Source organism: Aspergillus luchuensis, chromosome 2, assembly GCF_016861625.1.
Source record: "Aspergillus luchuensis IFO 4308 DNA, chromosome 2, nearly complete sequence".
In the NCBI taxonomy this organism is placed as follows: domain Eukaryota; kingdom Fungi; phylum Ascomycota; class Eurotiomycetes; order Eurotiales; family Aspergillaceae; genus Aspergillus; species Aspergillus luchuensis.
In genome coordinates, this window is record NC_054850.1 from 2153061 (window position 1) to 2167338 (window position 14278).

The 14278-nt window shown below is 50.4% G+C and overlaps 6 protein-coding genes across 6 annotated transcripts; 3 read left to right on the forward strand and 3 right to left on the reverse strand.

Annotated features, from left to right (window-relative positions):
• Nucleotides 1-367: 367 nt before the first annotated feature.
• On the reverse strand, nucleotides 368-1678 carry AKAW2_20683A (putative alpha/beta hydrolase; the record flags this gene model as incomplete). The annotated part of the gene is made up of 6 exons (XM_041685422.1): nucleotides 368-399; nucleotides 477-780; nucleotides 859-1054; nucleotides 1168-1292; nucleotides 1366-1405; nucleotides 1485-1678. 6 exons carry the CDS (start codon nucleotides 1676-1678, stop codon nucleotides 368-370), a joined length of 891 nt encoding a protein of 296 aa, XP_041539509.1.
• Nucleotides 1679-2607: 929 nt separating this feature from the next.
• On the reverse strand, nucleotides 2608-3119 carry AKAW2_20684A (uncharacterized protein; the record flags this gene model as incomplete). The annotated part of the gene is made up of 3 exons (XM_041685424.1): nucleotides 2608-2781; nucleotides 2867-2916; nucleotides 2987-3119. 3 exons carry the CDS (start codon nucleotides 3117-3119, stop codon nucleotides 2608-2610), a joined length of 357 nt encoding a protein of 118 aa, XP_041539510.1.
• A 524-nt stretch (nucleotides 3120-3643) lies between these two features.
• On the forward strand, nucleotides 3644-4395 carry AKAW2_20685S (fumarylacetoacetate hydrolase family protein; the record flags this gene model as incomplete). The annotated part of the gene is made up of 3 exons (XM_041685425.1): nucleotides 3644-3671; nucleotides 3722-3960; nucleotides 4027-4395. 3 exons carry the CDS (start codon nucleotides 3644-3646, stop codon nucleotides 4393-4395), a joined length of 636 nt encoding a protein of 211 aa, XP_041539511.1.
• A 2142-nt stretch (nucleotides 4396-6537) lies between these two features.
• AKAW2_20686A (putative MFS transporter) lies at nucleotides 6538-8408 on the reverse strand (the record flags this gene model as incomplete). The annotated part of the gene is made up of 6 exons (XM_041685426.1): nucleotides 6538-6676; nucleotides 6740-7416; nucleotides 7492-7658; nucleotides 7712-7956; nucleotides 8011-8093; nucleotides 8184-8408. 6 exons carry the CDS (start codon nucleotides 8406-8408, stop codon nucleotides 6538-6540), a joined length of 1536 nt encoding a protein of 511 aa, XP_041539512.1.
• Nucleotides 8409-8635: 227 nt separating this feature from the next.
• Nucleotides 8636-9007, forward strand: AKAW2_20687S (uncharacterized protein; the record flags this gene model as incomplete). The annotated part of the gene is made up of 1 exon (XM_041685427.1): nucleotides 8636-9007. The coding sequence occupies one exon, from the start codon at nucleotides 8636-8638 to the stop codon at nucleotides 9005-9007; it is 372 nt and encodes a 123-aa protein (XP_041539513.1).
• Nucleotides 9008-9950: 943 nt separating this feature from the next.
• AKAW2_20688S (C2H2 type zinc finger domain protein) lies at nucleotides 9951-12516 on the forward strand (the record flags this gene model as incomplete). The annotated part of the gene is made up of 6 exons (XM_041685428.1): nucleotides 9951-10073; nucleotides 10133-10148; nucleotides 10273-10805; nucleotides 10865-11119; nucleotides 11171-11272; nucleotides 11332-12516. The coding sequence occupies 6 exons, from the start codon at nucleotides 9951-9953 to the stop codon at nucleotides 12514-12516; spliced, it is 2214 nt and encodes a 737-aa protein (XP_041539514.1).
• Between the last annotated feature and the right edge of the window lie 1762 nt (nucleotides 12517-14278).

Below are 14278 nucleotides of genomic sequence, written 5' to 3' on the forward strand. Positions count from 1 at the left end.
TAAAGGTGACCCCCCTGGAGGGAGCAATTTGAAGCAATACACATCACGAGATTACGAATGTTATGAATCAGTCGTTAGTCTGAAGAAAGAAGGAAAAGTTGGTTTCAATTCTGCTGGATATCCCCTTTGTCAATAATTCTTTTTCTTTATTCTCTCCTCCACTCTTTTGTGGTCCTGGGCGCCATAAGCCCAGACCTCTCTTACTTTCTTCTGTTCAATAGTCTTTTCTTTTTTTTTTTAAGGTCACGGGGGGTAGGGGGAGAAGGGACCTGCACATAAGCAAGAATGTACAAGTGGAGTCTGAGTCAGTTCTGTCTTGTCTGTCTATACATCCATCCATCAAACCAAGCATGACTGTAGCAATCAATCAAGGAGCCTCCTGAAGGAACTTCAGAACAGCTATTAAGCAAAAAGCACACACATCAGCAAATCATCCTACTCAATTAGATAGATTAGAATCAAATACTACTACTCACCTTGCCTGAATCCTTCCGGATTCTCCGAAATCAACCAATGCCCGGCCTCCACATCCGCAACGCTAGCATTGGGAAAGAACTTCTTAATCGTCGGCACTGACTCATCGCTCACATATCTGCTCTTCGTGCCCCTCACAAACAGCGTAGGGCCCTCATACGAGACAGATCCCGGCTCCCGGTACGGGAAGTCAGCCATACCAGGGATGGCTTCGCCGAGGACGGCAAGCGGGACACGGAATTTCATGGTCTGATCTTCTGTCGAACGGACCAGGTTGGTGAGGAGGAATTGGCGGATGGGGAGGGACTATCATATGTTAATTTAGTGGATTGTTATGTGCACACATTGAGCTCGGTTTGCAATTCATTCACTACTCGGACTTACTTCCTCATATCCCTTGAGGATCTCATCAGCCTCAGACTGCTTCGTCACGTTAGCAGCCTCGACATGCTGCATTCCACGAACGTAGAGGCCGAAATCGCTCTTCAGGGGTGCATTCACGGGGGCGTTGTCAACCGGTACAAGAGCCGAGACAAGCTTGGGTGAATCGAGGGCAACTGTCATAGCGGTTTTGGCGCCCCTGTTTGTTATTATCCATTAGTATAGCTGTCTGGTTGTGTTTGTCTTCATATGCATTCTGCTGAATGTGTATGGAGTATCAGAGGCATATGTAGTAAGTAGGCCATAACGTACATCGAGTGGCCGATCAGAACGGCCTTGTCTAGCTTCAGCTGCTGGATGAACTTGATCACGTCTTCGGCCATGACGGAGTAGTTGTGTTCTTGGGCGTGGAAAGATTGGCCATGGTTGCGGAGATCCTGAAAGAACAAACACAAATATGAATCACTGTTTTAATTCCAAATTACTTCTTCTTCATAACTGGTTACACACCACAGTGAAGATCTCACGTTTCAGATCACGTGCCAGTGCTCTGCATGGTGGTTAGTAGCTTTCCTTGTCACTGGATGTTCGTCTTCTGAGGACAATTGGTTGACAAAGAGAATGCTTACTTGCTAATACCCCGGTTATTCTGCTTCGAGCCGAACAGTCCATGAAGGAAGATGATAGGACTCCGATCAATAACATCGGCTTTCTCAGGCCCAAACACCTGGTAGGACAGGTCTGTTCGGAGGCCTCGTGATGTGGAGAATAAGCGGGCGCCCTGGGCGGCGCTTCGAAAGGTCGTACGGATTGGTTGGAGCATGATAACGAGTGGCGAGTATGATGGTGATGATGATGCTATCTGAGAACTGCGATTGATCTGGGTTTATCTTGAGTTTGGTGCATTTAAGCATTGAAGATCAGCAGCTGCCTTGGGGATATGACTAAGCAGCTGGCGAGGTGGTTTTGCCGTTGTCCCGTCGGCTTAATGGGATTGTCATGCAGCAATATCCGGATGTCTTGGCTTGACAGGGGTATATATGTCGGAGATGAATTGTCGTTTGCTTTTTGCTTTGGGGATGGTTTTGGTTTGTGCTACGTTGTACTGCTGTTATTGCATTGATGATGGAGTGATTGTGGCAGTGGATTGTAGGGGCTTGAGTACTTGGATCTTATCTGATCTCGGGTCACAATATATATCGATTAATTGCATCATCGCTCTCTACCGATTTGCCTAACTTCAATCACCAAACAATGATGGAGTTATGCTGGACCCCTCACATCGGATATTAGTCGGAGTGTCTCGCTGCAACAGCGCGCTTCCTACTTACGCTTAGGCCTCTAAATGATCGTACGACGCGAAAACAGCCGGGAGATTGAACCCGGGACTTACGATCTGCGAACTGAGATGGTGAACACGGCTGATTTTGTTCTTCAGTCAGAACAACATTTGGCAGGAACCAATCTTCATACTGCACATGCCAGCTTTACTGCACTACTTCCAGGTCGCACCATTCTAGCTGAAGTTCACTGAAGTTTGTGAGACAGCCCCGTTGTCCCACAGATGTATTTGTCATGCCTAAATGCGCGCTCTAGGGTGGTTCTCCTTTTACTATTCAACACTCGAATCGTAAATCGTCTATTTCGGGAGCTTCTTCGAAGTAAATGTATATACAAGACATAGATATCGTCGTCATATCCACCATGATCTCCCCCGCTTATTCCTAAAATTGGTACACTGACACCTCATATTTAGGCGTCTAGAAGAGGAGGGACCTTCTCGCAAAGGTATTCAACAATGGCGTCAGGGCCGCGCTCGACCTGGAGACCCTCGGGGATAGCGTGCAGCTTGATGTCGGGCTTGATCGACCGGGCAATGGAGTGGATCTCGTCGGCCTGCTCGGCGGACCACATGGAGGCGCTGAACTGCAGAGGAAGTTAGACACGGGCCATCATAACCGTAGTCGCTTTACCCCGCATTGTACAGGAAGCTCATATGAAGAGAACATACCAGGACATCGGGCATGTGCTGCTTGACCTTGGACTCGACTTCCTCGATCTCTGTTCGCAAGCTCAGTTAGTATCAACCATCACAAGTCCCGCAAAGGACTTCGAGGTCACAGGTACTTACTCTCGCAGTTGTCAATGTGGATGATGGTGTAACGGTCCGAAAGGGCCTCAGCAACCCGTCCGATGAGGCGCTTGGCTCTCTCGGGAGCGGTGTTGACAGTGACGAGCTTGAAGGGTCCCTTGGGAGCAGACATTGTGACAGGTTATGTGCAAGGTAGTTTTCTGAATGACTTGAAACAGACTCGACGACTGCGACACTGTTCGCTTTTAAACGGAGAGCATGCGATTTCGCAGTTCAACCGGCACGACAGGCCGCGGGCGACATCCCCACGTTGTCGTGGGGAAGTGGGCTGTTTAGCGTATTCGCCGCCGGCTTTCGCCCGAGGCTCGGAAATCGAAAGCGTTGAAGTCAAGTCCTGGAGGGGAGCAAGTGTTTGGTTCTTGCGAAGAAAGTCGAATGCGGACTGGCTGCTGAGAAACGGATCGGTTCCCACCGGCAAAGGCAGTTTGAGGGATTGCCCCTCCCACTTTGCTTCCCCCCACCCCGCGCGCATTGAGCTTCCCGGCCGGCCACCAGAACTGCACCCCGCGACGATATCGGGGTAGAAATATCCCGTGAGCGTACTTCAAAAGAGAACATCGCCTCAATTGATCCCTGCTCCCTGACTTGCATTTCTATTGTTCATCAATTCCTCCTTCCTCTTCACAAACACTCATCATGTCCAAGGTCGCATCTACCTTCTCGCGTATGTGGACACGACCTTGCTTCTGCAGCTGTGTTGCTAACGCCATCCAGGCCTCGTGCGCTTCGTCCCCAAGTCGAACCCTTCTAAGGTTCTGATCGGTGAGCCCGTCGACGCCGCTGTAGATGTTGGGTTGGCCGTCTACCAGGGCAAGGATGTCGCTGTGCGCCCTTTCTCCGGTAGCTCCGTCCTCAGCCCCGGCCAGAAGACCGACTCGACCGAGACCATTGAGCGCATTCTCTCGCCTCTGGCGCAGAGTGAAGTCGGCTCCATCAGATGCATTGGACTGAACGTAGGTTCAACATTGATCGCAGCACGGCTGTCTAGCGGGTGCGCAAGAAACTGACCGATCGCGCAGTATGTCTCCCACGCCGCTGAGATGAAGCTGTCTATCCCCGATGTTCCCACTCTCTTCATGAAGCCATCGACTGCCCTGTCGGACCCCTGGCCCGCCCCGACCGTTCTGCCCAAGCTCACCCAGATCGATAACACGGGTGACTATGAGTCGGAGATGGTCATTGTGATCGGTCGTGATGCGAAGGATGTCAGCGAGGTTGAGGCCCTCGACTACGTGCTCGGATATACCGCGGCCAACGATATCTCTAGCCGCACGTACCAGATGAACCAGAGCCAATGGTGCTTCTCCAAGGGCTTCGACACTTCTTGCCCGATCGGTATAGCTCACCTTTGTTACATAAGTGTTATTGCAATTCGTGCTGATGGATGAACCCTCGCAGGTCCCGTCCTCGTCTCCGCTGCTCAGGTTCCCGATGCCAGCAAGTTCCACATTCGTGGATCGAAGAACGGAAAGGTCCTTCAGGATTGCCCCTTGACGTATGTCCTCCATTTCTAACATTCAAATTTGGTGTATCAAGAACAAAAGCTGACTAGCGACTCCGAACAGTGACCTGATCTTCAACGTGGCCCAGCTCGTCAGCTTCCTGTCCCAGGGCACCACCCTGCCTGCCGGTACCATCATCCTCACCGGTACTCCCCCCGGTGTTGGCGCCGCCAAGAGCCCCAAGGAGTTCTTCAAGCACGGCGACGAGTTCGCCGTCGAGCTGCAGCCTCACGTCGGCACCCTCATCACGAAGATTGAGAACCAGGCATGAACACTATGATAATGGTACTATGAGACGGGTGGGGATTTACGGATTATGATGAGACATACTACTATACAAGAACAGCATAGAGATGTATATACTGTACGGGTACCAATGAACAGGTTCATTGTTCCAATGTATAATTGCATGCGTAAATATAATGAAGCCAGGTGACAAGTCCTATGATGCAAGGAGTCATCACATTGTCGCCATAATCCTCCGAGAAATGACAACAAACTCAACAGATGTGGGTGGAAGGCAAACCACCCACATCCACACCCCACGCTGACTAAGGTCCCCACAATCGGCCACTTTTCAAGCTTTTGCCCAGGACTCATGCATTTGCAGCTAGCTGCTGCAGGCCGGAAGTCACGACTGAAGCAAGGAGAAGAAGGCAGCTGACAAGGAGGAAAGAGTTAAGCCTGATCCCAGCACACCAAGTCTAAGTAAAGACCTCAGGCACTAGACTACCAATTCCTTAAAGACCCAGAAAGCGTCCTGGAAGCAACAACCAAAATCCGTAAAATAATTTACGTAGTCTTCCCCGTGTAACTCCTTACCCATCCCTTCACTACCATCACTGCATGGATAGATGGATAAACGAAACTCGTCCTCAAAACGTAAGCTTCTCAAAAACTGCACTACGAATTGCCGATTCACATACACAGAATCAGTCAACATCTGCAGGAAAGGATAAAATCTTATCCTAGCGGAGTAAATCAATTCCGCTACTACGCCTGCGTGACCAGTCCGAACCGGAGTTTGGTGGTTTAACTTCCGGGAGTAACCTTGCATTGCTGGCCAGTCAGCAAGTACGTAGTAGTAGCTTGAGAAAGCCAAGTAATCGGGCCATGTGCTGAATTCTTTCTGACAGCTTGTAGATCAGTAAGTGCATAGGTTTCTATGTCTACAATTTGCAATAATAAATTGTATCGAAGTGAACGAGTAATAAAAAATAAAGACATCCCGGCAATGCAATAAATCCCGTGCAAGCATCCCGGGAAAGGCGCAAGTAGCGAACCGGACGCCGTGAATCCTTCCCGATAGCAGCTAAAATCGGCGGACATCGGGCCAGCCGATCGGGCCAGTAACTGCACAATGTAGGCGTGGTCTGACACTAGCAGCAACAACCACACCACTACGGGTGCTATTCCTTTACATTCCCCCCTTCGCTTTGCCGATACTATCAAACCATAGTATCGGACGGGCCACTTTCTCGGGGGGAATCGCTTTGGCAGCTCTCGAATTGAAATTGCCGCGATCCATCGAATAGCTATCTACTAATGAAAAAGTTATGTCGAAATTTTTTCAATGTGGGTTTAGTTCCATTCCCATCCCTACCTCTTTTCGGAGTGAGTATATAACTACGGCGGGCCCTGAGAGGGATAAACTCTTTATCCCCTGGGTTCTTTGGTTCCTTTTTCTTTTTTCCCTTTCGCTTGAGGTCTTTTCTTCTATACTTCTATGCTAGACTATACTTCTGCTGATTATCTTTTTCTTTTCGCTGTATTCAAGTCTTGTTTACTTTGATCGATGTTTCAGATTCATATATTGTGTCTTTGTTTGCTTCGCTGCTGTGCACGCTCATATCGTTATATGTCTATATACATGCTCGCCATCTATATCTAACATCTAGAAGGTCTATGCTCGCCAAGGTCGTCTCCGAAAGCAACACGCCAAATCGACTCTGAGAAAAAATATATGCAAAGTTGGAATCGGATGAGGAACAACGCAAATGAGGATGGAAAGGGATTCGTGTCATCGGTTTACTCTTCAATGGGCGGACGCCAGCTCCGTCCTTGCCAGTGTACGATCATAGTCGGAATGATACTGACACCCGCAACGAGTGCCGCACAAATGCCAGCACTCGGTGCTACACCAACACTCTCAAACATGGATGGGAACCTAAACGACACCGATTAGCATTTGCCCATATGTGTCCAGCACAGAGATGCATCAGATACTTACCAGAACGGACCGAGGAATCCCCAAATTTGTCGGACAAACGTGATGTATACTCCGACACTGCCGGCTTCCTTGTGGTAACAATCCACTGCATACGTGACAAGAACAGTCGTTACGATTTGGTTGCCACCAGCGCAGATGGCAATGCCGACGACCGGCTTTACGTTCCAGTGACCCTCCGTCGACTCCTGGGTGCAGACAAGGAATACGATCAAGCCCACAATGCACAGGATGAAGCCGATGTAACTGAGCCACAGGCGGTATTCGGGTTCGGGCTTGCGGTGGATTTTCTTTGCACGCAGATTCATCCAGCGATCCGACAACACACCACCAAGCTGCTCACCCAAAAGAGATCCGATGATAGGACCTAGGAATTGGAGTCCCAGCTGTTCAGCATTCAGATCAAACTTAGTTTGCAGCAAACTGGGGATCTCCACAGTTGTCATTACATTGCCCAGACAGAACACCATGGCGTATGCGGCAGTGGGAATGGCAATACAAGGATGTGTGACCATGCCCAGGGGTCTGAAGAACTCCTTGAACGACAAGGGTGTAGGGTCAATGCGTCGGAGCTGAGCATATTCCCGTACCCAAGCGGGTTGCTCGGGGTTATGGTCACCTCCAATATACCGGGTCTCAGGACCCAGGAAGAGATACAAGATAAACTGGACACCGTTGATCTGAATGTTGGAATTAGGTCAGCGGAAGACTCTTCGTTGGACCAGTAACCCGACCGGGGTTATGGGAACACTTACAATTGCCAGGATCCAGTAAATCCATTGGTAGCCCAGCCGATACGTAACGAAGCCAAAGATGAAGGGCCCGCTGGGGATTCCCAGCGTAATCAATAGCGTCCATATACCCATGTACCGAGCTCGGTCTTTCTTGAATGTCGTTTCCATCACCACCGCACTTCCGATCGCTTCCGCAGCCGTTAGCACACCTTGTCACGATGGGGGAAGCATTGCGTCTTACCTGAAGCAGGGGAAATGAAGAAAGCCTGCAGAGCCCGACATACAGCCGTGGACGCGTAACTAGTGCTTTCCGCACATCCTACGTTACAGACGAGACTGCAGATTAAGGAAAGGAGGAAGATAGGGCGACGTCCCCAGCGGTTGGACAGCGGTTTCCAGAAAATTGGTGCTACACCCAGGACTGCAATCTGGATGGAGGTCAAATAACTCGCGTCGTTCACCGAAACACCGAAATCAGTTGCAATTCTGGTCTTGTGGTCAGTATTTTAAGGACAATGCGAAGGCTCCAATTGAACCTACGTTTGGTAAGCCGGGATGATGCCTGCTGCCGCAAAAGTGCCCATGCACGCATGAAAAGCTACTAGGAGAAGATTTGCAATTTTCTAGAACGCGTCGAAAAATAACCCGTTAGCATGGCCGCTTCTTCACGAAACCTTTCAACACTCTGCAAAAGATCCTTCAGCACCACATACCTTCCACGACGGCCAATTGTAAGGATCCGCAGGATCCATGCTGGGGATAGGATCGAGTTCCAACGTCCCATGACGTTCCATCAGATAGTCACGGTGTGCCTTGGAAAGTTCAGAAGACACGATATCGGCATATGTCGATGGGATGCCTGCTTCTGTGCTCTCTACAAAGTCGACATCTTCCTTTGCAGGTGTCTGAGACGGGTGCATCTCCATGGCCCCAGACATATTGTGAGAAGGAAAACCCTGAACTGGGGGCTTGTGGGACAATGAAAGTGGCGATTCTTTCTAAAAACTCACGACACACTTGAGATATCCAAGAAATGCAAGATGTCTCAGGAGTCTAAAAAGGGGAACAGAAGAATAACAGAGAGGAGGAGGAGATGGAGGGAACCTATGTGATGCCTAAGAGGGAAGAGCCGTGCCTCCCTATGCAACTAATCGGTTCACACAAAATGTTCCTAACCGGGGGGAAGAGGGAGGGTTCCACGCTCACCGGGGGATTGACCTATCACTGGGGGCACTGGTGGTACCCTTCCTGGGGGTTGATCAAACCTGGAAGTGACGAGTCCCGCGTACTGTTGGGGCAACTCGTGGGGAAGATGCGGAGGATTTCCTACGGCACAGTCCAGTCACGAAAGCAGCAATGGTCACTATGTTCTGTCATTGAGGATAGCGCAAGATCCGCTCATTGGCCGGACCAAGCCAGAGAGTGTATCGCCGCCAGAAGCAACATAACCGAGGGCCCGACTACGGATGACTCGGGAGATCCAGAATCCAGAATGGTTCTAGTAGCGACCCATTCGGCCATGGCGGCGGCGGGTTAAGTCTTTGGAGTGGATGCGTCCCTTCCGGGGAGGAGACATGGTAAACCAATGTTTTGCCTCCAAATCTCGGTTGTTCCGCTGACCAGATTTGGGGCTAAGTTTGCCGAGTGAAACGGATTACAAAGTATTTGGCTAAGCAACCGGCGTCAAGCGATATGCGGACGGTAACTGCTCGGGCAGATCTCCTTGTGTGATAATGAAATCACCGTGTGGCCAGGAAATGATTTTTTTATGTCTGCCTGGGGGAGAGTGAATAACTATCAAACACTAGTAGTTTCTATGTCCTACAAACTTGCATCTGCTCTATGCAGATGTAAGGGGAGAGGGAAACAAAGGTGTGATCGATCAGTTTGTGGGAAAGGAGGTTTAGGACGCGTCTAGTAGGGACTACAGTTGTGCTACTGCTAGTCAAGATCAGGTGGGTGCTAATTACCCACACCAAATACGTAGACACGGGGTCTGGAGTAGGAGCGAGGTTGAGTGGAGTTTAACGCCTTGGCCCCTTGACTCCAGTCCGTCTTCCAGAGCCGCTAACAAGTGCCGGGGTGTGACACGTAAGGAACTTACAAGCTTCTGCGCTTCTACAAGGCAAATAACCCCCGGCCGCCGTGTACCGATACGGTTATGTAACGTCCACGTGCCAAGAGCCAAGGCAACAGCGTTGCCACCACATTTCTGCCCCACAACTCAGGCCGGCTTCTCCTCTCTATTGTTGACACAAAACCACCTGCTTAGTTCCCTCCTTCTCCACGATTTCCCCCCCTTTCGCCCCCAGCCTGTCCAGCCTGTATCTTATTTGGCTTATTCCTCGTTATCACCACTTTAACGTGGTGACTGGCTAGCTGGCTGGCCCTTGCTTCGACTATCTTGCTCGCTGGGTAACGTGGATGGGTTGTGTGTCATTATTAGTCGGAATCAACTTGATCTAGATCTATCTATTTTTATGGCTCCTTTAGACGCCATGCCACAATCAACCACATCATCCCCTACCACCACCACATCGGCGGTCAAGACATTGATTTGCCGCGTTTGTCAAAAGGGCTTCTCTAAGGCAGAACATTTGAGGGTAACTTGCCCCTAGTGCCAATCCTATGGTGTGGAGACATCACTAATGCTGGCTTGTAGAGACATGAACGTTGTCGTAAGCATACCGCCATTGTTGATTTCCTTCCTGCTTGAGCAGACATGATCGCCACTGCATTCCACCCTAGTAATTGTGGGAGGTCTTCCATGCAAGTCATGATGGCTAACTTGCCGCGCCTAAGATACGGGATCGAAGCCTTTCATCTGCAAAGAATGTCGGCGACCTTTTGCCCGCCAGGACGCTCTGACCCGGCATGAAAAGCTTCACACCCGCGCGGCCAACGCCAAACAGGCCCAAGTACAGCAATCATCCGTACATGTTCCTCCGCAGACGACGTCTTTGGATGCTCTGCCCTGGGATGCCAGCCGCGCCCCAGCACCGCCCATAGTCTCTACCTCTGCATCTAATCAGGCATGGGAGACGTCCCAGGCTGAGCAACATCCGGGCTTGCAACATGCAGCTTCCGATCTTGATTTCGCCCTGATATGGCCTGACTCAGAAAATCTCTTTCAAAGTATCATGTCATCCGATGCTACCGACCAATGGCAGATGCCATTAGGAGCTTTGCCCTTCCCACCAGTTGTACAAGATGTTAATGGGATGAACTTTGGGTCACCGAATTCGTTTGACGACAGAGGGTCGTCAATAGGCACAATTCCCTCAGGTGGAAGCCACCAGGCCGTGCGGGATGTTACCGAGATGGTGACAAGCTCGGTGGGTATTTCCCAGGCTCCTTAGTCTTACTACCCATTACTGATTCTCAAAATCACCAGTCATCAAGTGTCACAGCTGCAATCAAAGCGACCTCGATAACATCAGTCTTCTTAGATGAATGTCTGCATATGTTCTTCGTGCGATTCATTCCCACGTTCCCGGTTCTACATCGAGCAACTTTCGTTTTCCGCGAGTGTACACATCCTCTTCTTCTCAATGCTATGGCATTGGGGTCGTTATACCTGGGTCCGAAAGACTCTGTAGCTAAGGGGGAGGCTTTATGGCGCTTAGCACATACTGCTATAGCAACCTCTGTAAGTATCGTAGACGCCTGCACTGATATTATTGTGCTTACATTCATCTAGTGGCAATCGTTGATCACCCATCGAGGCCCTTACGATGTCTGCAAAGGAGTACAGCTCCTCATTACCGCTCTGCTTGGCCAAATATACGGTGCTTTGTCCAAGGTGAATCAAAGTTGCAAGATTCACTACTGCCACAAATACTAACGAGTTACCTTTCATAGAATCGGGTTATCCGTACGACGAGTCAGGTCTTCCGCCCACTTGGCTTCCTATGGGCAAGACACTGTGGGATGCTGGATGCCGACCCTTTTCCCATGGAGAATGTGCCTTTCCCAAACTCGCCCAGCACAGAAAAGGAGTACAAATGGCGTACATGGGCAGCTCGAGAGATTCAACAACGCGCGTTACTCGCGTATCATATATTAGATGGCCTCGTCGCGCAGATGTCTGGTGACAGTGCATCTACTCGGCATGTAGCCAACCCTCTGCATCTCCCCAGCAGCGAAGCTGCCTTCGATGCCGGCAATGTCGACGAATGGATCGCTATCATGCGTACGCAGAAGGTGGAACAACCATCCTTCCGGTTGGTGTTCCGCTCCCTCTTTCCTCCCATCGGAAGCTTTCGACCTCTAGACTTCCAATTTTCTGCCTTTGCATTACGTGTTGTCCTAGAAGGCCTACAGTCTCTTGTGTCGGATTCGGATGAAAGCGATCTTGCTGCCGTCGGGGTTCCCGGCCGTTCTGGTGTCCGGAGAGCATTGGCTCAAGTACATGAAACTATAACCATGAGTATTCATCTCTCTGCACCGGAGCGTCTTGAGGTTCTTCTGCGTTGGCATACGATATGTCTCGACACCATGATCAACTCTACAGTACTCTGCAGACATGTTTGTTCCCGATATGACATTACGCAACACGTTTCCGGAGGCTCCCGGACCATCAAGCCAGGCTTCGACATGGCCAAATGGGTCAATACTGAAGATGCTCGTCGTGCTTTGCTGCACGCTATTGCAATACAAGATATTGTCGAACAACTCCCGAGAGGCAGGGCCCATGTTATCCACATGCCAAGCTCTTTGTTCTCGGCCACAACAATATACGTTGTCTTCTCTCTTGCTGGTGTGGCGAATATTCATCTTCCACGCACGATTGTCTGGCAGGACGCCCTGCTTTCGCGCGCTGATCTGAACCTCGGGTGCGAGAACATTCGCCCCTCGACTGGTTCTGAAACACGGCGTTTTGTCGAAGAGGGACGAACAGACTCTCCCCCTGGCATGGGAGCGGTGCGTAATCTGTTGTATGAGATGAACTCGTTGCAGAAGCTATTCCGCTGCATGTTCTCCCAGTGGGGCATTGCGCATGACATGGAGGAGATTATTGATCAGTGGATTACTCTCTGCCACTAGGTGGTATTAGATTCGCATGTACAGCGTGGTGTTTTTCTGTCTAGCATTTTTGGCGTCAGGTCCTGGTGACCTCTTGGTTATACGGCTACATAGAGGTTTGGTTCGTGACTTAGGTCGTTTATAGACAACCGAGGGCTTTACATAGGAAGGAGCCTGGCTATCGGGGCCCAACCTTCCCTTGAAGACAACAGTATTTCCACTAGAACTGTGCATAGAAGACCTAGTCAGTCGGACAATAACCGTGTAAGATTGTGCCACAAACCGTAGTTACCTGCTCTGCCTGGCAGTCCGTCCCCATCACCCACATCCCCCATCGCTTGCCGCTGCCGTCCCCACGTCGACTCCCCACAGCCCGACTTCCTCTCTCAACTGCACCTTCCATCCAACCTCTTTCTTGCAGGACCAGTCTCCCCTCTCTCCACAATCCCAGGTTTCAAAGATCTCTGGCTCATGATCGACGCTTTCAGATTGTCAATGCTATGTTGCGAATCGATTCTCCATGTCTCCCCATGGGGGATATGCACTCCACGGTGCCACAATTGAGAAGTGGCACGATGCTGCTTAGAGTCTTAGACTAAGAAGCTCAGACGCTAGTAGTGAGCGGTCCGGTCCACTTCTCTCAGCACCGCTTCGGTGCAGTAACCAAGTCAAGTAAGTTTGTTTCAGTCTGATGCCAGGATCCTTGCTAGGTTACTGCGTATGCCTTCCCTCTCATTTCTCCAATGTCTTCTCTCAAGATCAGTCAAAATGCGGAGATTTCTCTTGTGTTACCCCTTAAATTCACGCAATATCTTTCACATCGCCCAAGCCTTAGTCTGTTCAAACTAAGATACTAGTACGGACTTCTTCGCGAGACTCAGAGCTGCCACTATTCGTTTCACAATACCGATTGGCTTGCACACAAATCACCAGAATTTTCTGCGACTCCTTGGCTTCTTGGCCAGAGCCCTTGGGGTCTTGGAGCGTTGATCGACGGCACACCATACAAGCAAGTGTATGATATGACATCTCATCTGTGCAATCCCGCCAATGCATGCTTTCCGGACGGGCAAGGCTGCAGACACGTTTCGTTCTGGTGCAGGGTATGTTTCCCCTCACCACAACGGAGAATGGCCCGTACGCCGTCGACAAAGGAGCCAAAAATCCACACATCAAATGGCGCAGAGGGACAGGATACGACACACCACGTTTCTCGTGCCCAGAACAGTGTTGCTCCTAGACCATATTTATGGTATCTTTCGGGACAGCTACAGTCAGACTGACATTCGGTGAACTCGCGATCCCCAGTGAAGCTCCCGTGGTCTTTTGTACGTGCTGTCCATTTGTATAGCTCCCCAGGTGTAGACTGTCCAAACAGTGCATCGTGCCAAACTGGAGCATACCAGTGTTCGGGCAGAGGGGTAGCAGATGTTTGATTGACTTGTCCGCGCAACAGGTCAAGGTGTGCATTGGCACCCCACATGTATGATGCCAGGGCTAAGTATCCCGCAGCGTAGATAATATCGTCGTAAGAATCGGACCTCGAATACGGGAGCTGATCTAATGGCTGGCGATCATAACTGCATACGCCGGACAGTGCATCCTCTTGGAGTGCCCGGGCGTGGCCCAGAGTATCAAATGCACATGCCGAATCAATGGCATACTCATGAATTCCGGTCGCGTATCGGGTGAGATAGAGCCTGTCAGCATCTGGAGATCTGACTGCTGCTTTCATTGCATACCAGAAGCCGTCGGCCAGCCGTTCACGTAGGTATGCCTCAAA